Source organism: Bos indicus, chromosome 16, assembly GCF_029378745.1.
Source record: "Bos indicus isolate NIAB-ARS_2022 breed Sahiwal x Tharparkar chromosome 16, NIAB-ARS_B.indTharparkar_mat_pri_1.0, whole genome shotgun sequence".
Lineage (NCBI taxonomy): Eukaryota > Metazoa > Chordata > Mammalia > Artiodactyla > Bovidae > Bos > Bos indicus.
In genome coordinates, this window is record NC_091775.1 from 4,745,528 (window position 1) to 4,770,481 (window position 24,954).

A 24,954-nucleotide genomic window follows, 5' to 3' on the forward strand; every position below is an offset into this window, starting at 1 on the left:
CCTGGACCTTCTTTGCTGCAGATGAACTCTTCTATGCACGTGGCTGCTCTTCCCTGCTTGAGTCTGATGCTGCTTCTCTGGAGCCCGGGGCCTTGGGTCCGGGGCCAAGAGTTCCAGTTTGGGCCCTGCCGGGTAGAAGGAGTAGTTCTCCAGAAACTGTGGCAGGCCTTCTGGGCCATGAAGGACATTGTGGTGAGTGAAGTGTTGTTCTGGACCCAGCCATGGAGGGAGGTGATTCTGGGCAAAGGAAAATATTTGATGATTATGGAGCCCTTTGCAGCTTGCTAATCATGTTCCTACCTAGGAGCTTAGTGAAGTCAGAGATATTGTGGGTCCACATTTCCTTCTCCACTCGATGAAACTGAGGCTCAGAAAGATGTGGCCAATCCATAGGAAAAGAAACACAGCCCATGAGGAATAAGAAGGAAGCCTGATTCATTTGCACTTCATCTCTGTCCCAGGGTTACATAAGCCTTCACCCACGGGAAGTCACGGGGAATCCTTTGAGACCCACCAGAGTTTTCACCTACTGCTTTGCCAGCTCCTCCTAGTTTGTTCCCACCTGCTGAGGCCTTGACTCAAGATTGAAAGAATGTTTAATTCTGAGTTGGGAAAGAACGGTTAATGCATCCTGTGACACGTACTCCTTAAAGGACAATCCAGATGCAAGGCAGAATGAAGGAGCTTGACAAGGCAGTCTGGGGAGAGAGGAGGGTGCTGGACTGGGACAGGACACCTCTGTGTGATCTTGACCTTGAAACCAATCCATACAGCAGCCTTCCCCCACTCCTATGCTATCAGTTTCCTTATTTGCACAATGAGGAGGTAGGACAAAGAATCAAGGATTCTTTGGCTGGAAACCCAAGAAGTGGCGGGCTGCAGGGGAAGCCTTGAGGTGCAGCCTCCCCGACTCTCCATGGAAGGTGGGGGTAACATCCTAGTGTAAGAATCCTAGTGGTTCTTAAAATGGGCATATTTCTTCATGCTTCAAGTGACCAAAGGAATCAAAGGACCAAGTCCTTTATCAAAGCTCTGAGAACGCCTAAGATTCCATCTGCCCCCGGGAGGCCAGGATTCATGATTTTCTGAAGCTGAAACCTTGTACCTCCCTGCCAGGAGCCAGCTCAGCATGCCCCTCCCTGGGTCCCCCCTGTGGCTTCTGAGGTCACACAGACTAGATAGACTGAAGGGTCTGGGCAAGCAGCATGTACTTGCAAGGTTGGCTTCTATGTTGACCTCCAACCTGGAGACATCTGTCCTTTCTGTTCCCCAAGCAAGCTCAAGATAACATCATGAGTGTCCGGCTGCTGCGGAAAGAGGTTCTGCAGAACGTCTCGGTAATCAGACGTGGGGGAAGGGTGTTGTCTCCTCTGGGTGGCTGGTCTCCTGAGGGTGAGGCTGAGGGGTGCTCCGGGGGAGGCTGATAGAAGACTTCACTTCTGTCCCGGGCTGCGCCTGCACAGGTCAGGGCTGGGTGGTGAGCTGGAGGAGGAACACCTGGGCTGGTCTCCTCAGTACCCAGGGTATGTGAATACAGGACCTGAGGAGAGGGCGGGGACTGAGGCTTGTAAATATCTGTCTCCATTTAGCCAGTCTCCATCAATCTGGATTTCTCTTCTGCTCTCATTGGCCCAGAGCCGTCTGCCTGGGCCTCTTCCATGCCCCTACTTTCTTCTCACCCATCTAGGCAGTGAGTAAAAACCACCAAGCTCTGACCCCTGAGGGATGCCAAGCTCCCTTCTGTGGCGCCTCAGGGGCCCAGGGTGCAATTCCTGCCTTCATGGACACTAGTTTTCTCTCTCTTCATTTCTCCTTCTAAACCTTTTCCCTGCCAAAGCTCAGCTAACCAAGAGGTGGTGCTTTTCAAGGCCCATCACTGCCCAGAGCTATTAGAGAGGTCATGGGCTGGAGAAGAAAGAAATCTAACCACATGGGAGGCGGGAGTCCTGGGCGCCAGGCCTGGGCCTGCCACTCACTGGCTGTGGGACCCCGGATGAGCCCTTCCTTTCTAGGCCTGTGGGTCCTCTGGTCAAACAAAGATGTCCAAAGGGGCTCTGAAGCGTAAGACCCAACGCTTCAGAGCCCCATCTCCTGGAGGATCCCTGCCTCCACTTGTGCTTATCTTGCCCTGTGCACCACGTGGGTGGTTCATCAGGGTCAGAGTGGGCAGAGGCCTGGGCTTGGCAGTGACCCTGCCACCCCCTAGGAGACTGAGAGCTGCCACCTCATCCATGCCCTGCTGAGGTTCTACGTGAACACTGTCTTCAAAAACTACCATGACAAGGCTGTTGAATTCGGGATCCTGAAGCCATTCTCTACTCTGGCCAACAACTTCTTTGTCATCGTGTCAAAACTGCAAGCCAGTGTGAGTAGAACAAAGTTGGGACAGAGGTCCACAGGAGATGCTGTGTTTTCAGAAGACTCCTCTTCCCTTATCTGGCCCTGGCTTTTATTCCGTGACAGGGAGCTGCAGGTGTCATGGAACGGGGCACAGGCTCTGGACACCAGCAGTGCTGGGTTAAGTCCAAGTCTAACAGACTGGGTGTCCATTTGCAAAGTGGTCAATCTCTCTCTCTCTCTCTCTCTTTTTTTTTTTTTTGTGTGCAAATAATCAATCTTATTTATTTAAAACACCTTTGAGAGAGAAATTGGGAGACCAAAACAAAACAAAAACAAAACCCCGAAAGTGGTCAATCGCTTTGGGCTTTGGTTTTCTTATCTATAAAGTGCTGATAATCACCTCTATCTGGCAAGACTACTGTGAGTATGAAAGGAGGCAGTCTCTGCTGCACGGTGGGAGGTCAGCATTGGCTGCCCTGGGGATGTGAGATTTGGAGCTGCCCTCTTAGGCCTTGGGAGTCTTTCTGGCATTACTAGGAAAGAGTGGGAGAAGGCACCTCTGCTCCTACCTGACACTTGGCACGATTTTCTTTCTCTGTTATCCAGCAGGAAAAGATGTTTTCCACCCGTAAGAGTGCACGCAGGCGATTTTTGCTGTTCTACCAAGCATTTAAACAGGTAATCAAGGCTGGGAACTGAGAGTTGCCCATCTGGAAGCAGACTACCCTGAACTGTCGCACGAGGGTGCCTTAGGGACCTGGTGTAGAATTCGATGTAGGGGACTCCATCCAGCTCGCCCTGAGCCACCTGACTTAGCAGGAGCATAGCTATACTGTAGCTGCGTTAGTTACCATACACTTTGCATAAACACTGCAAGTGACATGGCCAATTTTTCTGCCAGTTTTCAAGTTAAAATGCTATTCTATTTCCCTACAAGATGATTTCACTACCAAGGACATTCCAAAGTGAGAGCTTTATGGGTACCTGAGGTGGGCAATTGGTGAGTCAAAAGTGAGGGAGAAAGAAGGGAGAATCCCCAACCCCAACACAAATCTGCAGTATTTTCCAGGATGCTCAAAGGGTCGAGTTTGTGAAAAAAGAATTATGTTGTCTTTTCCTAAACTAAGACAACAAAGAAAATTCCAGTTTCATCCCCAGCTCCCTCCCCAAGACAATCCAATTTCGATCATTTTTTGAGGAATAGATATTCCAGTTTATAAACAAATGGTGAAGAGCAATAACATACTAGGGAAAGGGACCACCCAGGTCTCAATTTCCTCATCTGCACAGTGGTCTCAGGTAGATGGAATCCACCCTGCACAGGGATTCTGATTGTCAGGGACTCATGATGTTTTTCCCTTGCTCCTTATCTGCGGCCACTCACCAACCCATCTGTCCTTGCCTCCAAAGCAGACAGCGCACACAGAGAACTGATGGGTGGTGACTTTGTCAGAGGCCATCCTAAAGGGGTCACAGCCTGTGATCTACAGTCGCACCAGGTTCAGGGGTCAGAAGGAAACCTGTTCCTGTGGCTAACACGGCAGGTCTTCAACTTTCCTTTCCCTTTAGTTGGACAGAGAAGCAGCTGTGACCAAAGCCTTTGGAGAAATGGACATTCTCTTGAGCTGGATGGAGAAATTCTACCAGCTCTGAAGGCCTAGACCAGGATACCCTCCTTCTTCTCCGTGTCATTTCAGACGAAGGTCCCTTCCCGTGATGTCCTCTGGGCACTTCACACTCTTGACCATGGGTCCTGTTCTTGGCCCCAGCTTACAACTTCATTCTTTAAGTGACCATAACAACAGTCATGGAAGGTTCCCTTGGATGCTGTGAATAATCTACAAAGCAGATTCCTATATTTATTACAACTCTATTTAATTCCCATCAGTGTTTTAACTGATGCCATATTTATCTGTCAGACTGAAACTTCTATTTCAGTGAAGTTTCAGTGAAACTGTCTTTTGGAGTTGCCCTCTTCACGTTTCTCTGTTTCCCCCCACAATCCTTGCCACTGTGTGGGGTTAGTGGATGGGAATGCTCAGGAAATGCTTAATAAATTGGATTTTTAAAACCTGTCTTTGAATTGCTGAGGAACAATGAGGGATGCTGGGATATGGAGTTGAGCCTCAGGGCATGAAAATCACAAGGTCACGACATCTGCAGGAACAGAGCGCTGGGTGAGGTGAGAGCACTGGTTGGAATGTAAATGGTGAAAGACAGAGCACAGAGGGTGCCCAGCACAAAGCAGACTCCCCGTCAGCACCACCTCTCACCTCTCCCGTCAGCCCTTCCCACCCGCTCCCACCAGCCCCGTCCCTCGGGTGCTCTTTCTGATCCTGCTCATCCGCCTTTGTTGCCTGCCTTGGGGGCTGGAGTCAGGCTGACACTGTGGCTGGTGTCCTCATGCCTGGACACACAGGCCCACCTGTGAGGGCACTCCCTGCTCATAAGGCAGGGACCTCGGGAGCCTCTGCTTTCTAGTACTGGACCAGTGCCCGTGAGGCTGACTTGTGTGTCTGGGAAAGGCCTTCTTGAAAGCAGGACTGGGCATTCTCTCGTCTCCAGCTCTGGTTGAACTTTGTAGTTGATTTCAATCCAAAGATACAATGTCTGCCTAACTCTACCCTCCTTCAGAACACTTAGGAGGATGAATAGGATGTGGGCAGTCTCTTCTTCCACGATGTCAGTGCTCTTGCAGAACAATGGGCCCGCCAGGAACCCCAGATCACTGTCCTTCCCCACCTGGCCATAAGCCACTTGGACTGGAACAGACTGTATTTCTGAAAGCAGAGAGTTGTAATGGCTTTGGATAGCTCAAATAGACCACGGCTAAGATAGTACTAGGCTATAGAACAAGGATAAATAGATAACAAAAGCTATTCTATTTCTTAAAGAGAGAAAATGCTGGAGTCAGGGTACTTACGTGGATCAAGGGAGGAAGACCTAAAGAGGGTATCCACGTGTGTGACTAACAAGGATGGTTCTGAAAATTTACAACCCTTCATCACATCCAAATAAACTGCCGTCACCACAGGACTCCAGACAAACAGAAGATCACTAGTAAGTGCTAGCCCTAAGACTGGGGCAGAGAGGTTGCCAGGGGTGTTTCATACCAAGGTCCCTTCCTAGCTCAGGGCTGAAGCGTGTCTTCACAGGGCAGTCCAGGTACCTTCTGCTGGTGGGGAACTCAAGCTCGAGAAGGGCTTTCAAAGCAACAGCTATGCCTCCACTCCAGTCCAAAGCCATGTGGTCTAGAGCCAGGGGAGTAAGGACCCTGTGATCAAAAAGACTCTGCAAGTCCATAGCCTGTCACATGGCTTGGAAAGGAGGCAGGTGGCAACAGGGTAAATGCTCTGCATTCCCAGAGGCCACCTGAAAACCACGGGGTTCAAAAGTGTGTAAGGAGAGCTGGAGGAGGGGAGACTGATCAATGCTCCGGGCAAACAGGCAGGGATGAGACTTGAGGTGGGGAGGTAACAAGGGTTCTGAAACAGATGGAGTGGGTGTTGGGAGCCAGCAGACAGGCAAGACTCATTGACACCAAGGTCTGGGCTCAGGGGCACAGCTGGAGAGGTGAGTCAGGCAGGCAACGTTGACGTAGTCATCGGAATCAGTGTCCTCCACCTTGGCAGCAGGTTGGTGGCAGAAGCTTACATATTCACAGTCGATCTTCAGAGATGGGACATGGAGCCAGGGAATTTCAGGTACCTGGAAATGACCAAAGGATCATCCCTGGGTTTGGGTAGGGTGACTGTAGTATCCACAGTGGGCAATGGTGGGGTGGGGCTTGGGGTGCGCGTGGTTGCTGTCCTCCAGAAGGCAAAACACAGAGGTGGTTGAGCTCCATCAGGCGGCTCAGCCCTGGGGATTTTCAGGGTGGTGCCTCACGCTCTACATAACTGGAAAACACTTAGATCTAATACGGCAGGAAGTGTTTTAAATGGGGCTCAGACAAAAATCATGTGACTAAGCATGGGTCTGAAGGAGAACCAGCCACCAGAGGAGTTCCCCCTCTGGATTAGATGATGTGACTTGTGGAATAAATATGCATCTTCTCAGGGAATTATTCAGAAGGAGGATGAGTCATCCTCTGCACCTCCATAGGGCTTTCATTCCCTGGAGAGGTTGTGACGTGACGGGACAGTGCATTCCAGGAAGGAGTGGGCGGTTGAAGGGGAGGAAGGTAGCAAGCTGTGTGGAGCTCCACTTCCCCGGAAAGAAACTTCAGGATCATCTGCCTTCGGGATGGATCAGTTCTCGGACGGCAGGGCTATGGCATGACCCCAGTGTGGCATAACTATTGTGACATCCACCCAGGAAGGCTGCAGCAGGGAGAGTCACATATTTTTAACACAACCACTGAGAACTAGAAGCTCAGCCCCCTGAACAGAGCAGGCACTGAGTAAGTGCTCACTGAAAGGAGCTGTTCCTTTCTGTACTTTACCAGAGAGGGAATGGGCAGCAGCTTGCTTCAAAAATGTATCTCCCACTGCCTGTTACAGTTCATCATTTGAGACTAATCTGACTTAACCATTTTTAAAAAGTCGCTTCCTGTGAAGGCTTAAACTACTCAGTCATTTATCAGAGGCACCTTGTTGTGAATTTGTTTTATCAAGATTTTTTTTAATCCCTGATAGCAGGAGTGTGAATTTCAAGCAGGGAGGAAGGGTAAAATTTAAGCAAGGTATAGGTACCTAGATAGCATATTGAAAAGCAGAGTCATTACTTTGCCAACAAAGGTCCGTCTAGTCAAGGCTATGGTTTTTCCAGTGGTCATGTATGGATGTGAGAGTTGGACTGTGAAGAAAGCTGAGCGTTGAAGAATTGATGCTTCTGAACTGTGGTGTTGGAGAAGACTCTTGAGAGTCTCTTGGACTGCAAGGAGCTCCAACCAGTCCATTCTAAAGGAGATCAGTCCTGGGTGTTCTTTGGAAAGACTGATGCCAAAGCTGAAACTCCAATACTTTGGCCACCTCATGCGAAGAGTTGACTCAATGGAAAAGACTGTGATGCTGGGAGGGATTGGGGGCAGGAGGAGAAGGGGACAACAGAGGATGAGATGGCTGGATGGCATCACCGACTCGATGGACATGAGTTTGGGTGAACTCTGGGAGTTGGTGATGGACAGGGAGGCCTGGCGTGCTGCAACTGATGGGGTCGCAAAGAGCTGGACACGAGTGAGCGACTGAACTGAACTGAACTGACAGGCTCACATGAGGCCATGTGTGGTCACAGAACAGTTTCAGAGAAAAGGACTCAATGGATATGAGTTTGAGCAAATTCCTGGAGATAGTGAAGGACAGGGAAGACTGGCATGCTGTAGTGCATAGGGTCACAAAGAGTCAGATGTGACTTAGCGAGTGAGCAACAAAGGGTAGAGTTGATGGGCACTGCTGGGCCTACCTACGCTACTGAGAACCCCTCCAGCAGGGCTGAGCAAGGGCAAGCTCCAGAAGCTGGGCCTGATGGGGGCAGAGCTGTTGCCTGTTCCCAGGCATCACTCTCCCCTTTTAAGCAAGACCCACAGGGATACAGTTCTCAGTCTCCCCTGAAGGCAGGTGTGACCATGTGATTAAGCTGTGCCCAGTGGTTCTCTGATACGTGACACTTCAGGCTCCTGGTCTTAAAAAAGCAACTTTCTCCCTCCCATGTGCGGATGCATACATGGTGTTAGTGATTGAGCATCAACCACGGATGAGGAAAGACTCCAGGGGATGGTGGAACAACAGTTAGAAGGCATCTGCAGCCCTGGATGACCCCATGGCTCAGGCCACCTCCTCCTGGCTCCCTGTCTTCACTTTCAAGGAAAACAGGCTTCCATCTTGCAAGCCCTGGGGTTTAGCGTTTGCTGCATCAGCTTAGCCTACACCCTAATTAAATCAGGGACATTTGCCACACTTAGTTTTCCTGGTTCCAGAAGCAATAATGTTTCTGCTACTGTGGATGCTTTAAAGAATAAAATGTTCTCTTCTTAATTGGGGAAGACAAAGAAGGATGAATAGCTTAACATTTTTTCATACACCTGCCAATGCTCATCAATGGAAAGATGAGAGAGAGAAAAAAAAGATGAGTTCCCTACTCCACACCTAGATTTAAAGAGGAATCTTTCTCACTCAAAGTGTTGAATCTTATCTGTACAGTCCATGGAATTCTCTAGGCCAGAATACTGGAGTGGGTAGCCTTTCCCTTCTCCAGGGGATCTTCCCAGCCAGGGGATTGAACCCAGGTCTTCTGCATTGAAGGCATATTCTTTACCAGCTGAGCCACCAGGGAAGCCCATCTATGTCTCTGCTGCTGCTGCTAAGTCACTTCAGTCGTGACTTCCCCGTCCCTGGGATTCTCCAGGCAAGAACACTGGAGTGGGTTGCCATTTCCTTCTCCAATGCATGAAAGTGAAAAGTAAAAGTGAAGTCGCTCAGTCGTGTCCGACTCTCAGCGACCCCATGGACTGCAGCCTTCCAGGCCTCCGCCCCTGGGATTCTTCAGGCAAGAACACTGGAGTGGGTTGCCATTTCCTTCTCCAATGCATGAAAATAAAAAGTGAAAGTGAAGACGCTCAGTCGTGTCTGACTCTTAGCGACCCCATGGACTGCAGCCTACCAGGCTCCTCCATCCATGGATTTTCCAGGCAAGAGTACTGGAGTGGGGTGCCATTGGCCAGGCTTAATTGCCTTCAGTAAACAATCTCCTCTTATCTTAGAGGGCTTACTAGAAAGTACTTCCTCAGATGAAACCGAGTAACCCTCTTAAGACCTACTGGAAACTGAATCTCTTACACAGGAAAGCCCTTCCCAGTCGACATCTAGTATCCTCTTCTTAAGCTCCCATTTATCCCATGAGGAATGCTTGGCCAGAAGCCAAGTAACTAAGTCTACCACAATTGTTGGGTAGCCGTCTACGTGCACCGTCCAAGGAGGAAACGGATACTCACTCTCGGACGCAGGGACCGGCAGCAGCTGGGAAAGCCCGCGCCCTCCCGAGAAGCCGAACCTCCGCAAACGGCGCGCGGGGCCACGCCCAGGTCTGGGACCGCCCTTTCGAGCCGCAGCTGCCAATCAGAGGCGGGGCGGGACTTACCAGCAGTGGGGCGGGGCTTACCCGCGGCGGGCGGGGCTTACCTGCGGCTGGGCGGAGGCTGCGGGCGCTCCGGGGACTGGGGGCGATGCGGCCCCTCCACCTAATGGGGAAGGGGAGGGCGGCATGAAGGCGGGGCCCAGGGCTCACCCCCGACCCCCAGCTCTGCGGGAAGCCCCCGGGCGGTGGACCCTGCCCGGCTGTGCGCGGCTGTCCTGGAGGCGCGGGTCTCCAGGCTCTCGCTGTGCGTCGCGCGGTTTCTGCGGCTCCAGTTCGTGTGTCGGCCCCGGCCCGGCCCCCACCTCCTCCACCCCGCTCCCACTCCCCCAACCCCCACCACCCTGCTCCCATCCCACCCCAGGTCAGAGCACCACAAGATCCCACAGATATTGCCAGATATTACATTATGCGGTGTCACGCATAATGAAGTTTATGCTCCATTCACAAAATCTAGCTCTTCTATCAATGACTAGGAAACCAAGAAGGTCTTTTTGACATAATATAAAACATAAAGCAAAGGACAAATTCACTCAAATGAGCAATTCACTGCCTTTCTTTGAGCCTCCATTTCTTTATCTAGAAAATGAAGCCGCAGTTTCTGCGGCTCCAGCTCGCGCGCCAGCCCCGCCCCCGCCTCCACCTCGTCCCCCAGGACCCCCCACCCCACCCCCACCCCCACGCCTCCAGACCCACCCCTCCAGCCCCGCCCCCCACCCCGCCTCGTTCCTCCCGCACCCCACCCTCCCCACCCCTCCAGCCCCACCCCGCCCCCAACCCCTCTTGTCCCCCCACCGCCCAGACCCGCCTCGCGCCCCCACAGGCCGACCTTCTCCCCGCTGCCTGCCTGCACGCCCAGCCTTGCCCTCCTCCCGCCTGCCAGCCGGCTCACCAGCCGCGTCCACGCCGCGGGGCCTCCGAGGGCAGGCGCTGTAGATATTGCTCGGGGTGCGCGGCCGCCGGGACACGCGCGGCCTCCGGGACAGGGCCCGCTGGGAGGCGTCCAGCGTGCGCATCCTCACGGCCAGTCGGCGGACCCGCCTGGAGAGAGCTTCTCGACCAAGCCGCAGGGACAGAAGGAGGAAGGAGGGTGTCAGAAGCCCGCACTCGCCCAGTCTTACAGAAAACTAAAGACGGCCCCCTCCCCGCCGTTTGGCAGCGTCTGACCTGAGGGTGCTCCGCTCGAAAGTGGCACAGGCTGGCCCTCCACTTCAGGGTTCGGGCCGCGCCCCTCACCGTCCCCGTGTCCAGACCACCGAGTCCCATCCCAAGTCCCCTCAAACTCAGTCTGCTCATCCAAAGTCCTGAGTGTCCCTGGGGGATCAGAGGGAGCTGGATTCTCTGGGAGCTCCGTCACTGGGCCTGACCCACTCACCTTTCCGTCTTTGAATGATCCTTTTCGCCAGCAGCCCCAGAAGCGCCAGGAGTATGAGACCCAGGATGGTGGGGATCAGGACGAAGACACCTTGGTCTTCCATCCCAGATGCAGCGCCCGGGCCCTGGTTGGAGGCTCTGAGCAGGGGAAGAGCGGGGAGAGGAAGGAGAGGTAAGAAACGGAGGGGGATTTAAGGCAGCACCCCAAGGGCCAACTTTTGAAGGCAGTTCACAGGTTTGTCCCTTGGATAACAGAATTCTCACCCCACCCACCTTAGGAAACCTGGATTAAATTTCAAGTTTAGCTTTTTCCTGGCTGTGTGATCTTGAATCAGTTTCCTAACTTCTCTGAGCCTCATTTCCCAGTAAATGGTTACAGTAAAACCTGTTTCACAGAACAGTTTGAGGATGAAATAAAATAGTGGCTATAAAGACCTTAATGTAGCTGACCCAAGCAGCAATCAACAAAGGTCAGTTCCACTTCCAGCTCTCTGCACCTCAGTTTCTTCACAAGATGATTGCAGATTTTAAATGAGTTAGTTTCTGATAACTATGGAAGAGAGGATGGTGCTCCCTTTGCTAGAAGGTCTTCCCTCCATTTTCTCTACATGTTGAAATCTTGCTTTCCTTATCCATTACATAAGTCCTCATTTTCTTCTCCAGTCGTGGTAAACTAGAATCAACTGTTTCTCTGTGTCACCACTTCCTCTGTTCATACCAGTTACAACACTTACCACAGTCAAGACTAGTATTAGTAAAATAACACCTAGATATCATGTTTTTAAACTTTTCTACATCTTCAGGACATAGCACAATGCCTGGCATGTAGTGGGGATTTAAAAACATGTTGGTTGAGTTAATTGAATTCTTCTCCACTAGTAGGCTGTTATGGTTTAATAGACTAGGAATCAGAAGTCCTGGTTCTGTTTGTAACCACTTTGCTCTCATGGGCTCAATTTCCTAATTTTAAGGCCCAAATGATGTCAGAAATGCCTTTCTTCGCTCACGTTTGCCTTTGCTTGTATGTGTGCCTAACTGCTCAGTTGAGTCTGAGTCTTTGCAACCCTATGGACTCTTTGCAACCCTACGGACTGTAGCCTACCAGGCGCCTCTGTCCATGGGATTTTCTAGGCAAGAATACTGGAGCAGGTTCCCATTTTCTCCTCCAGGGGATCTTCCTGACTCAGGAATAGAACCTGCATCTCCTGTCTCCTACATTGGCTGGCCAATTCTTTAGCACTGAGCCACCTGGGAAGCCCCTTCTATTTGCTTTGGCAAAAAAATAATTCGCAGGTATTACGTGAGTCTCAGTGAACTCCGGGAGTTGGTGATGGACAGGGAGGCCTGGCGTGCTGCGATTCATGGGGTCGCAAAGAGTCGGACACGACTGAGCGACTGATCTGATCTGATCTGACTGGTTTTCTTTGGAATCTGTTCTAATGCTGCCTCCTAGTGGTCGATAGCAGCACTTTCCTGGGCTGCACCCCCTCCATTAATTGAGAGCTGGCCAACAGAAATGTAGTCCGAGCCGGAAAGGTAACTTAAAATTTCCTAGTAGCCACGTTGAAAGAGTAAAAGGAAACACACAAAAGTAATTTTTAAATTACTGATGGTTTAGTAGCTAATTTTATATTCATTTAGTTCTTCCCCATCAAAACAGGAGCAGTCTCTCAGAGCCATCTATGATAGCATGATTCTATGCTAGTTTAAAACTCAATCCAATTGTTGGGTTGTGGCCAATTACCTGTGCCTATTACTTCTGGGTTACCTTGGTGGATTTCTGTTCTTTTGGGCTCTTATTGGATACCCCTTAGGAAATTTGTTTTAGATGAGTGTTCAGTCCTGTTCTATCTGTTCATAATCATTCTAGATGGGGTCCTCTCACCTGGCCAGTTAAAAATACCTGCTCTGAGGCTGGCCATAGATTTAAGTTTTCTCTTAGGGTCATTTAAACTCAATCGGAGTGATGAGCTAAGTCTCAATAAAAAATTAAGTTCTCATCTATTAAAAGGAAAACTCCTACAATTATGGGGAGGATCTACATGGTTAACCAGAGAAGGCAATGGCACCCCACTCCAGTACTCTTGCCTGGAAAATCCCATGGATGGAGGAGCCTGGTAGGCTGCAGTCCATGGGGTCGATAAGAGTCGGACATGACTGAGCATCTTCACTTTCACTTTTCACTTTCATGCGTTGGAGAAGGAAATGGCAACCCACTCCAGTGTTCTTGCCTGGAGAATCCCAGGGATGGGGGAGCCTCGTGGGCTTCTGTCTATGGGGTTACACAGAGTCGGACACGACTGAAGCGACTTAGCGGCAGCTGCAGCGTCAAAACAGATTTGCATAAATGTTGAATGACTGAAAGATCGTCTTATCTCTACAAGATCTCCTGCTGGAGCACAGAAGTGTGTACTTGTTAATAGGACTAATGAGTTAATGTTATAGGCATAACATTAGTATAGCTATAAGAAATATATCTATACTGTATTTCACAGTGACTTCTAGAGACAAAGCCAAGAAGTGTCTCTGTTGGCAGACATTTTAGGGAGATTTCGGTGGATCTCCTAGCTCTAGTCTCCTTTCACCAGTTTTACCCCGTCCGAATGGTGGAGGCATCTTACCTCTGCCTGTGAAGCCTGGTTTGGTGGTTGTAGCTGGCCGTCTGGAGCCTGAGAAGCCCCTTCTGGGCTGAGGTTTTTGAGGTTGTGATGGCTGGCAGGAAGATGGTGGGCTCAGCAGTTGCTACCGAAGATGCCCTGAAAACTCGGGGGCGGTGGGTGACTGAGGGCTTGGGGGAGGCCTGGTGTGCTCGAGGAGACTTGGTCCTTTGAGCTGGTGTGGTTACTGCAGGACAGAGCAGGACAAAGTGACCTTCCATATCCACACTCTGGTCTCCGGTAGCTTTGGGTCAACCATTTCTTTCCTGAACACATTCCTTCCTTTTAGGTAGACTGCCTTTGTTCTTGCAATCCACATTGCCTGAAATGCCTTCTGAACAGGCCATCTACACCTAGTCCCTTCTGTCTATATTTGCTTCAAACTCCATTTCCTACAGGAAGTCTTCCCTGACTTCCCAGGCAGAAGAGCTTTCCCTCCTCTTAACCACGGAGAAAACCTTGACTGTAGTTCAGTTCCCACCCTGACTTGTATTATATCTATGTGTTTGTCTATTCTCCCGCATTCCACACCTGTCAGTCACAACCTTGGGTATGTAATGAGCTCAGTGACATTATCCCCCTCTCAAGGGCCAGCAGAGTCCTCTAGGGTAACAATATTCAATTAATGTGTCTACCTCTCAGGGAACATGTGAGGATATGATAGAAACATTGTATGTCAAAATGCATTCAAGACAGAAAAGTGATAGAAATGTAAAAGTATCATTAGTATAATTAATCTTATTGTCGCAAAATACAGCTGTTAAATTACTGTATGCCATCAAATGGAAGATAGCCACATGGGGAGCAGAAGGCAGGAGGACTTCTGGCTGGGAAATGTCTGCCCAGTCTTGGTTTGCTAAGTCATTCATAGAAGGGCTAGATTTTGTGAATGGAGCATAAACTTCATTATGTGCGGCCCCACCTGGTGGTGATGTGTAAGTACTGCAACTAGTGCAGTGGCTGAGGGATGGGCTTGACAGCCTTGGAATGCAGATCTCAAGGAGGTTCCCTCTTCCAAGACAGGGAAATACACACGTGAGACTCAGCTCTGCTCTGCCAACCACTGCATGAACTGAACACATATTCCCCTCGTCCACTTTCACAACAACATAGAATTTCTCCCACTTCCCCTGCCCTAGCTTCGGAGAACTGACCTTTGGACGTGAATTTTAAAGAACTGGCATGTGCAGGCATCTGGAACCAAGGAGGCAAGTGCATTTGTAGAAATCTATTAAACCATGCTGGAGGCTCAGGCATCGGCTCTTCTTCCCAGGATGGCTCGTAAACTACCAAAGGCAAGAGAAGTCCATTGGTGGTCTCCAGCATCAGCCTGAGGCCCGGGGGAGGGACTGCTGGTGTGAGTTGAGGCTGACTCAGGGTAGATTGCCAGGGTAGATGGCAATAAAGGGATGAGGACACGGTGCCCATGAGAGGAGAGGAAAAGTAACTGAGCTGGGGTCTTCCCTGGAAAAAAAATCCTCTTTCACCCTGACGCAGTGGGCATTCTCTGCAAAATCAGAGTCCGTCAGGAATCTAGATTATTGAGTGAGTACTGTGTATGTCTGAGGAAGTCAGCGGAGAAAGAAGGGAGAAAGGAGGGGTTCTGGAGCAATAAGGAAAGGATCATATAAAGTAACAAATTTGGCCATCAACTGTGGCTTGAAAAATGATTGTCTTTCCTGTATATTTATCCCTGATATTTCTCACGGGACCAATTATGGGGCTGCTTATGTCCTTTTGCTTCCAGTTTCCTCCAGTCTCAGAGCCTCTCCTCAATTTCACGCCCACCCCCCACTTGGCTTGTGACCCGGGGGAAAGGTGGGCACGTTACCACCCGGGGGCGCACCGATCCTGTTCCTTTCTCACGGCTTGGATAGAAAATTTGGTGGATCGTGAAGTTCACTGACTCTACGAGGTTACAGCCCCATGGATCCCAGTTTCCGCTGGACTAGCTGGTACGGCAGCAGTGTTAGGGTGTGGGGACTGCTGCGGCCCCATGCTTGCCCCGCCTCCTGGGTGTCCTCAGCCTCTAGCGAGTGGGGCACCTACCGCTGTGAACAGTCAGGGTGATCTGCTGGGTCTTGCCTCGGTCTGTGTTCCCGCCCACCCCACAGGCATAGATCCCGCTGTCATTCTTGGTCAGCTCTGTCATCACCACAAGGAACAGATTCCTGTCCGGACACTGCTCCAGCGTGACTCGGTGCTTGAATTCCTCCCTGACGTATTTGTTGCTGGACACCACGGTGGTGCATCTTCCAGACTCGTCAATGGTCCGGCACAGATATATCCTCACATGCGTTTCAGGAAGTGGGCACTCGATGGTAATGGATCCTCCCAGCATTCCTTCCATCTTTACTTCTGGAAGGACCTTCGGGGCTCCGACTACTGCAGGGAGAGGGATTTAGTGAGAGGAAGCCCCATCCCCAGCCACGTCCCCAACACAGCCCTGTTTCCAACCTGGGCCCCAGTGCAGCCTCATACTCATCCATGCATCCAGCTTCATCCCCGTGAGCAGCCCTGCGCCTCCCTCATGTCTAGCCCTAGCTGCACCCACAGCCTCTTTCCATCCTGAACCCTGTTAACCTCCTTGGTCTGGCTCTATGTCCGTCCCTACTCTACACCCGAGGCTCAGTCTCTCCCCAGCCCAAGCCTTCATGTAGCTCTCCTCCTGAACCTCTATGGTCCCAGACACCAACCTCCTGAGAATCTAGTCACAATGTCATGTGCCATGACATGTGCCATGGTGAACTGCGCCCCCAACCAGCACGTGGCCCCTGAGTGACTTCAGTGTGCTGCCTGGAGGCGTGGTGAAATTTACTGCAACAGGTTTTCCTGTCTAGTTTTGTTTTGCTTGGATCCATCCAACCAAAACAACTCTTTCACCTCCAGTTTTTTTTTTTAATTCAATCATTAACAAGTATCTATTGAATCACGTTCATGTGATAAGCTAGCTGCCATCCCTCCCTCACAGAAAGAATCACTTATTCAGTGAAACAAATCTATGGCCACCACAGCAAAGTGTAATAAATCCCATGGCGTGAATACACAGGGCTCCTTGGAAGCAGCAAGCGGAGTGCCTGATCCAGGCTGCCACGGAGGGGAATTTGAGGAAGGCTTTCTGGGAGAAGGGCTGTGTAAGCTGTGGCCTGAAGGATTGGGTGTGGAGGGCTAAGAGAATGATGGTCATCCTCACCGAAGGAGGGAATACAGAGGGAAACAGGAGTGTGTTTGAATGTGTGCACACCTTGTTTGTGCCTTGGGGCTGGTGTGGAGCCGGGAGGAGTGAAGGGTGTGGCTCCTGAGTCCCTGACATCAATAAGCTTATGGTGGAGAGAAGGCGGGGCTAAGCTAGAGAAGAGGGTATGATTGTCAACTAAGTGGGTCCAATAAGGGTCCATATATTTCTGGGAAGATGATGCAGAGGACGGAGTGTGTGTGTTGGGGTGAGGCTGGGGGGACTGGGGTGGAGGAGAAACCCTTCTAGACAATGAGAATTGGCCCCATAAAGCCTAAGAGAGGAGAGAGGACACAGCATGTTCATGAGGAGGGGAGGGGTGTTCACAAGCTTCCTGAAATTCATCTGCAGAGCACAGATTTAGAATTGCTCCGAGGAGTCAGGGGAAGAAGTGGGGCTGCAGGCTTCTAGATGCGCTGAGGAGGACATTCTGGGGGGAGGGAAGGATGGGGATATCTGGAGAGAGGAGGAAGCAACTGTGAGAGCATGAGACAGGGTGGAGGAGGCTAGAGAAGGGCTAGCAGGGGAGCGTTCGCAGGAGTTCATTAGTATCTGGATGTGCAGCTGGTTAGCACAGCAGGGAGAAGCAGAGGGCACTACCAGACACGTGTGAGCTGATGTGAAAGCCCTCATGCGAATCACCCACCTCTGCTTTAAACACCCTGGAAACTGAGACGAGGGAGGCAGCCCTGTGACTGGAACATGCCAATGGAAGGGCGACCCATTCAAAGGGCAAAGACCCAACCAAGGGGCTGGGGGAATCCCCCGTAGGTCCAGAGGGACCACACACACCTGTGTGCAAAGCCTGGCAACTGAGAGTGAGCATTCAAACGTTTTCAGACCAACTCAGCCAGAAAAGGGCATGCTGGCTGCTTTCTCAAGGGTGAGGTGTTGTAAAATGGGCAGAGGCAAGACAGAGCAGAGATGGGTCATGACACATGCAGACGCCTCCAGTGGCCTCTCTCTATTCAGTGGGGGTACTGCTGGTCACCCTCTGGCTTGCCCAGATCCTACGTTACGGACTGTATGTTTGTATTGCCCAAAAACTCATGTGTTGAAGCTCCCGTATTACAGAGTGGGGCCTTGGGAGGTAGGTAGGGTTAGATGATGACACCCCACTCCAGTACTGTTGCCTGGAAAATCCCATGGACAGAGGAGCCTGGTGGGCTGCAGTCCATGGGGTCGCTAAGAGTCAGACACGACTGAGCGACTTCACTTTCACTTTTCACTTTCATGCATTGGAGAAGGAAATGGCAACCCACTCCAGTGTTCTTGCCTGGAGAATCCCAGGGATGGGGGAGTCTTGGTGGGCTGCCGTCTCTGGGGTCACACAGAGTCGGACATGACTGAAGTGACTTAGCAGCAGTAGCAGCAGGAGCAGGGTTAGATGAGGTTATGAAGCTGCAGCCCTCAAAATGAGATCAGTGTCCTTATTCTATTTACACAGGAGACCACATGAGCACAGAGGGAGATAGTAGCCTTCTGCAAACCAGGAAGAGGGCCCTCGCAGAAAACCATATCTGCCAGCACCCTGATCTAGGACTTCTAGTTTCCTGAACTGTGAGAAATAAATGTCTATTGTGGAAGCCACATCTATGACACTTTGTTACAGAAACCAGCACTGACTGGGACATCCTTAGTGGGCAAACTTTGGATGGATGAAGCACAAGGAAAGCTGCTGGGTACACTGAGTTCTGGTCCCAGGGAAGCATTAATGGGCAAGGTGAAAATGACCAGATTCCACTCTCCTTGGAGCTCATAATAGCTTCTAACCACAAGCAGACTTCCCAAATAGAAAAAAAGATAGATACAACCTCCAGGTTTAGAACTTAGCACAGTATACGTAAGACTCCTGTGGGGGAACTTGTTAAGATGCAGATGACCTGGTCCTGCCCTTCAGCAAGGTGATTATATCTGCTTTGAACGGGTGAGTATATCTGCTTATGAATCTTCATTTTTAGGTAAGCAACCCAGGTGCCCTTGAATTTTTGCAATTTTGAGCCTTATGATTACATTTCCAAGTGATTCCAGGGAAGAAAGGGAGGAGCAGAAGTACATATAAAGGAATCAACCTGTTTAATATTGATGTTTTAGAGAAGCTGTGATGTATCATTAATCTCTGAATCGGTGATTTGATTTTCAGTGATGATGGTAGGGGAGAGGGATATATGTGGTACAAAAAGTCACTCTCAACATGTAATTGGATATAAATATATGTTTGAAATGGGCTTCCCTGGTAGCTCAGCTGGTAAAGAATCCAACTGCAATGCAGGAGACCCTGGTTCAATTCCTGGGTTGGGAAGATCCCCTGGAGAAGGTATAGGCTACCCACTCCAGTATTCTTGGACTTCCCTGGTGGCTCAGTTGGTAATGAATCCGCCTGCAATGGGGAAGACCTGAGTTCCTTCCCTGGTTTGGGAAAATCCCCTGGAGGAGGGCATGGCAACCCACTCAACCCACTGCAGTATTCTTGCCTGGAGAATCCCCACGGACAGAGGAGCCTGGCAGGCTACAGTTCATGGGGTTTCGAAGAGTCAGACATGACTGAGGGACTAAGTACAGCACAGCATATGTTTGAAACATAGGAAAAAAATCTTGTTTTCGTAATACAAAATAAGGTTTAGGCCCCAAGGCCTTGGCTGTGGCTGTGCTCTGGGAATAGACTGGATTCTGCAGGGTGGTGATTTTCTAGGCAGGAGAGGTGATGAGGACCCTATCAACTCCAGTCACAGCAGGATCTCTGGAAGAAGGAAGCTGACCTGCCTGAGAGCTTTATGTTTATCAGATGGAGCAGGGCTCTTAAAAAAAAAAAAGATGAGAAACATCCCAAGCGGCTTCCTACTTCTGCACACACTGACTTGTGTGTGTCCAGGCCTGCTGTCTGCCTTGGTCCTGTTGCTGTGAATGGAGTATCTGTCTTCTCTCAAAAGCCAGTCCTTTGCCCTGGATCCTGAGTCCATCCCATCACGTCCTACAGAGCCTCTCTCCTGCAATCACCGCCTTTCTCTGCCTGCCTCGGTGGTTGCTCTCTTCCAGCATTAACATGGCTCACACACATGCCCTGATGATGCCCACACTGGACAACCCCTCACTGACATTCCCGCTCCCCTTCAGCTGCAATCCAATTCCATGTCTCCTAATTCCTTTTCCACCCACATCTGTCAGAATTTTGTCTCCAATATTCCATGGATACTGCTCCAATCAAGGTCACTAAAACTTTCCTTGTTGCCACATCGGTCACTTCTTTGTCTTCTTTTTTTCCTCATCCTCTTGGCAGCATTTGGTGGGATAGAGCCTTCCTGCCTGGAAATGCTTTCCTGGCTTCCCTGACGTCACTCTCTCGATGGCTGTCCTTTGCCATCTCCTTACTTATCTGTTCGCTTGCTTCTCCTCCTCACTTACTTCTTTGCCTCCTTCCTTATGTATGGCTCCTTCTCCACCAGTTTTGGGCCACCCCAGGGCCTGGCACTGGGCCTGTCCTCCTCTCTGTCCCCCCGGGTCTCCCCGCAAGAGCCCATGGACTCCCATGCCTTTTAGTGCCAACTCTGTCTAGATCTCAGCACTTCGTGGATCTCCAGCCTTATCTGTGCCTCTGAGCTCCAGACTTGCCTTTTGGATCCCTCCACTTGGACTTCACTCAAACATTTAAGATATATTTCACACTTAAAATGGTAAAAGGGGAAAAAAAAAAAAAACCCTCTTGATTCCTCCTCCAAAACCTGTTCCTGTACAAGCTCTTCCTATCTCCGAAGAAAGCGTCAACATCCATTCAAGTGCTGAAGCCCCAGAGTCATCCTCATATTAAAGAATTAAGGGTAAGTTTTAGATGTGTGTTTGTTGTCCTATGTCACAGCATCGAGCGTGTGCATTCTTACTATTATAGGTCAAGGTATAGGTAGGTTTGAAAGCCGACCTCCTATCCTGCTGTCTTTTGTGGGCCTCCACCTGGGGCCCCAAGCGATGTGGCCTGTAGTTTGTGCCTCATGCACTGGGTTCTGGGACCAGGGCCACCCCCATATTTGCAGGACCTGGGGCAGGGATGCAAATAAGGCCTAAATATCACAGTCTTGGGCTTCCCTGGTGGCTCAGAGGTTAAAGCATCTGCCTCCAATGTAGGAGACCTGGGTTTGATCCCTGGGTCGGGAAGGTCCCCTGGAGAAGGAAATGGTAACCCACTCCAGTATTCTTGCCTGGAGAATCCCATGGACAGAGAAGCCTGGTAGGCTACAGTCCACGGGGTCCAAAAGAGTTGGACACGACTGAGCGACTTCACTTTCACTTTCATCATAGTCTGAATAGTTTAAAGTTAATCACCAAGCTAGTAAACTGTTGTTGTTGTTAAGTTGCTCAGTCGTGTCCGACTCTTTGCAACCCCATGGACTGTCGCCCGCCAGGCTCCTCTGTCCCTGGGGCTCTCCAACATCTTGACAAATTTATGCTCTCCTTGGATGTCCATTCTCACACATGCAGTGCAGGGGAAAATGGCCCCAAGTTTTCTGCCTCCAGCTTCTGGCCCCTCTCCCTTCAGTTCTCAACCCTAGCTCCTGCCCACTCCACAACAGTCCTGGCATATACTTGGTGAATGACCCAGCTTGCATGTATAAACCCCATCTCCTTCCCAAACATCCACCTGTAGCCACTTTTACAGGCCAAGACATAACTCTAGAATAGAAGACCCAGGGTAGCATTGCAGAGTCACTGAAGGTGGATTCAGAGTCATTTGGACAGGGAATTTGAGGCCTAGCAGAGGGGGTGTGGATGTGGGCTTGGGGTAAGCATGTCCTTTGGGGTCTTGAACTCCTCACCCCATGGGGACTGGCACCAGTGGAGAAGGACAAAGCCCAGAGCAAGGACCCTTCTGGCTAGAAGAGTCATAGTGCTCTGGACAGACTGCCGGACTACAATTCGGGTGCCCTTCACTTCTAGACATCTCCCACGTCCACCCAGTCCCTCTTCCCTCTCTGGCCTAAGTTTGGTTAACCATCCGCTGTGCTCACCCATGTCCTACTACCTGTCACAGAGTCTATTTCATTAAAACTTCATTCCTTTGGGCTTTCAGGGACTTCCAACATTTGACTCAAACATTTGCCTTTCTTCAAAACTCCAGCCATCACAAAGAAAGCAAGTATGAATAAACAACTACTCTGACCCCCAAGAAACTTACCACCGAATCAATAATATATTAAGGTTCCAAAGAAGGGGCTCTGGAAAGTGTAGAGAAGGAGGTGGAGGTTGAGATGGGCTTGAAGGGCCGCATCAGTGGTGGAGGTGGGGGGTAGGGCGCTCCTGGCAGAAGGAGCAGCAGGAGCAAGACCGTGGTGGCAGGGAAGTCCAGCGCACGTTCAGGGAGCTCTGCTGGCTGGAGGTTAGGAAAGTCCTGGGGAGAACGATAAGCTCAGCGTATAAAGGCGGAGGCCAAGGAAGGAGTTGGTATTTCAGGAGTTTGGTTCAATTTGCAGTAGGAGGCATGGAAGGTCATTGGGGAGGATGATGTTATGATCAGAGGCAAGAAGAAGTAAGGTGGATCTGGAGCCACAGGCTGTCGACTTGCAGAAAGTAGGGAGGTAGTTAAAAGCTGCTCCTGTATTCTTTTTCTTTTCACTCCTCTGTTCTGTCTCTAGCAGAGGCTGCCATTTCTTCCTATCCTGGTAAGTGTGAATCTACAAACTACATGAATTGGCCATCAGTTGGGTCAAAGTCTGGTTAGGGGTTAAAGGGGAGAGGTGGGTAAAAAGCTATTTTGGCATTTTGCAGCTGATATCATAGATAGTGAAGACAGAGTAGCTGATTTAGGTGGTGACCAGTGAGAAATCTGAGGTTAGGTGTCAGGCCAGTTGTATTTTTGATCTTGATGAGATGTGGAAGTGGGGGTGCCCAAGAGATGGCTGTAAATCAAGATATGAAGCTCTGGAAACGAATTGAAAGTGTTAGCCGCTCAGTTGTGTCCAACTCTTTGTGACCCCATGGACTGCAGCCCATCAGGCTCCTCTGTCCACGGGATTCTCCAAGCAAGAATACTGGAGTGGGCTGCCATTTCCTTCTCCAGGGGATCTTCCCGACCCAGGGACTGAACCCAGATCTCCTGCATTGCAGGCAGATTCTTTACCGTTTGAGCTACCTGGGGAAGCAGGCCTACCAAATGGACCAGGGAGTCTTCGATTGGAACTTTGAAAATTCAGGCGATAAAAGAACCAAAGAAAGAATGTAGAGGTAGAAGAGAGAACATTGGAGGCTTTTAAATCCCAGATTAACAGGCTGACACCTGGGAGAGGGGACGCCTTCGGCCTGTGAGTCGACACCTTAGGGCTCAGGAGGAGTGTCTGGAGAGGAGAGAGGGGTGCTAGCTGGGAGCTGGGACGGCCTCCACCCTTGTCCTGCCCCAGGTACTGGTTTACAACTAAATTCATCCAGACGCTTCAGAGCCAGAGATACCCAGCCACTCCCCTGCTGCTGCTGCTAAGTCGCTTCAGTCGTGTCCGACTCTGTGCGACCCCATAGATGGCAGCCCACCAGGCTCCCCCGTCCCTGGGATTCTCCAGGCAATGAGTCTGGAATGGGTTGCCATTTCCTTCTCCAATGCGTGAAAGTGAAAAGTGAAAGTGAAGTCACTCATTCGTTTCCGACTCTTCGCGACCCCATGGACTGCAGCCCACCAGGCTCCTCCATCCATGGGATTTTCCAGGCAAGAGTACTGGAGTGGGGTGCTGTTGCCTTCTCTGAGCCACTCCCCTACCTGTGACCAATTCAGTCCTCATACGGCGTCCAAGGTGTTTCTCCAGAGCACTTACCTGGAAGGAAGTAAAGCGCCCAAAGCCACAGGTCCATGGCTCCTTCCAGAGCAAGGTCCCATCCAAGGGCCCCCCGAAGAGGGGGACAGAGGCCCGCTGCTCACCTCGGAGCTCTGTGCTGTCTGATGCTCAAAAGAGATTTCTGGGCCCCCACGAGGAGTGGGGCTTGGAAAAGAGGAAATGACAACCTATCTTGTTTGCTTACTAGTTTTAGATGGAAAAAGAAAATACCAGCAAACCACAGAGGAAGCCAGAAACTGAGAAATCATGCTATGTTGGGTGAGAATGGGTCCCCAGGGTTCAAAGTGCCTCGAGGCAGCTTCTATTAATAAAGACTGCTAGAAACTAACAGGCCTCATATTTCTATGCCTTGGAGGGTCCTCCTATGCTTTGTGGGGTTTATGTGAGCCAGAGTTATTTGCTTTATGCCTGTCTTCAGCATGAAAGAGCCTTCTTGCCAATTTTCTCCCTCTGAGGATGGCTGTAGGGACAGAAGCTTGGGCCTGAAATCAGAAGGTGCTGGTTGTAGCCCTTGAACACATTTGATAAATGCTTTGGGAGACCTGTCCCCCCTCGTGGCTCAGACGATAAAGTGTCTGCCTGCAGTGTGGGAGACCCGGGTTCGACCCCTGGGTTGGGAAGATCCCCTGGAGAAGGAAATGGCAGCCCACTCCAGTATTCTTGCCTAGAAAATTCCATGGACTTAGGAGCCTGGTAGGCTACAGTCCATGGGGTTGCAAAGAGTCGGACACGACTGAGCGACTTCACTTCACTTTAAGAGACCTGGTGGCTCAAAAGGTAAAGCATCTGCCCGCAATGTGGGAGACCTCGGTTCGATTCTTAGGTCGGGAAGATCCCCTGGAGAAGGAAATGGCAAGCCACTCCAGTACTCTTGCCTGGAAAAATCCCATGAATGGAGGAGCCTGGTAGACTACAGTCCACAGGGTTACAAAGAGTCAGACATGACTGAGCAACTTCACTTTCTAACACTTTTCTTGCTTTCTTTTGGGAGACCTACTATGGAGGAATATTAAATGTGGATTTTGAGCAACTCACTGCCTTCCTTTGAGCCTCCATTTCTTTATCTAGAAAATGAAGGTGGGGCTGGATGATCCCTGGCTTGCTCTCCTGCATACAGGTCACGCAGTGAGCCCGCCTAGCATCAGAGCTGCCTGGCAGAGCAGTCCCTCAGGACCCAGATGCTCTGAGGTTGTGTCCAGGGGTCCAGGTGCTCAGGCCGTTCGCTGTGAGGCATCCTGGGAGGAACTTCAGGCTCCAGTCAGAAGCCCGGGCTGTCAGAAGCTCCAGTCAGAAGGTCCTGGCTTGGTGCTTCCTAGCTCGGGCCTCGGTCCTCTTGTGGATGAAGTGGGGGTGGTGCCCACCTTCCCCTCTTCCATGGAGTCCCTGAGGCCCTGCAGAAACCATGGCCATGCGGGTGTCTATAGAGCCCCTCATGCGAGACCTGGAAGAGCTCTGGTCAGAGGGTTCC

The 24,954-nt window shown here is 50.7% G+C and overlaps 2 protein-coding genes across 4 annotated transcripts; one reads left to right on the forward strand and one right to left on the reverse strand.

The window, feature by feature from the left end:
• Positions 1-3,993, forward strand: IL24 (interleukin 24). The gene is made up of 5 exons (XM_019975906.2): positions 1-192; positions 1,275-1,337; positions 2,207-2,365; positions 2,947-3,018; positions 3,910-3,993. Exons 1-5 carry the CDS (start codon positions 22-24, stop codon positions 3,991-3,993), a joined length of 549 nt encoding a protein of 182 aa, XP_019831465.2. The 5' UTR covers positions 1-21.
• FCMR (Fc mu receptor) lies at positions 3,527-23,646 on the reverse strand. 3 transcript variants are annotated; one of them, XM_070767851.1, is made up of 8 exons: positions 23,466-23,646; positions 15,492-15,827; positions 14,597-14,728; positions 13,407-13,629; positions 10,787-10,923; positions 10,304-10,462; positions 9,459-9,517; positions 3,527-6,048 (listed from the first exon to the last, which is right to left on the reverse strand). In XM_070767851.1, the coding sequence occupies exons 1-8, from the start codon at positions 23,500-23,502 to the stop codon at positions 5,872-5,874; spliced, it is 1,260 nt and encodes a 419-aa protein (XP_070623952.1). In that variant the 5' UTR covers positions 23,503-23,646; the 3' UTR covers positions 3,527-5,871. The 3 variants fall into 3 exon arrangements, with proteins under 3 accessions (XP_070623952.1, XP_070623951.1, XP_070623953.1); XM_070767850.1 differs by lacking the exon at positions 23,466-23,646 and adding an exon at positions 15,900-16,269; XM_070767852.1 differs by lacking the exon at positions 23,466-23,646 and adding an exon at positions 15,924-16,266.
• Between the last annotated feature and the right edge of the window lie 1,308 nt (positions 23,647-24,954).

Excerpts from the sequence above, each read along its gene's own strand:
- IL24 (XM_019975906.2), top strand. The coding sequence starts at position 22 with ATGAACTCTTCTATGCACGTGGCTGCTCTTCCCTGCTTGAGTCTGATG. Across the intron at positions 193-1,274 it reads GGGCCATGAAGGACATTGTG|CAAGCTCAAGATAACATCAT; the intron begins GTGAGTGAAGTG and ends CTGTTCCCCAAG. Across the intron at positions 3,019-3,909 it reads TCTACCAAGCATTTAAACAG|TTGGACAGAGAAGCAGCTGT; the intron begins GTAATCAAGGCT and ends CTTTCCCTTTAG.
- FCMR (XM_070767850.1), bottom strand. The coding sequence starts at position 15,945 with ATGAAGCTGGATGCATGGATGAGTATGAGGCTGCACTGGGGCCCAG. Across the intron at positions 13,630-14,596 it reads TTTAAAATTCACGTCCAAAG|TAACCACACCAGCTCAAAGG; the intron begins GTCAGTTCTCCG and ends TCTGTCCTGCAG. Across the intron at positions 10,463-10,786 it reads GATCATTCAAAGACGGAAAG|CTCTCTCCAGGCGGGTCCGC; the intron begins GTGAGTGGGTCA and ends TTGGTCGAGAAG.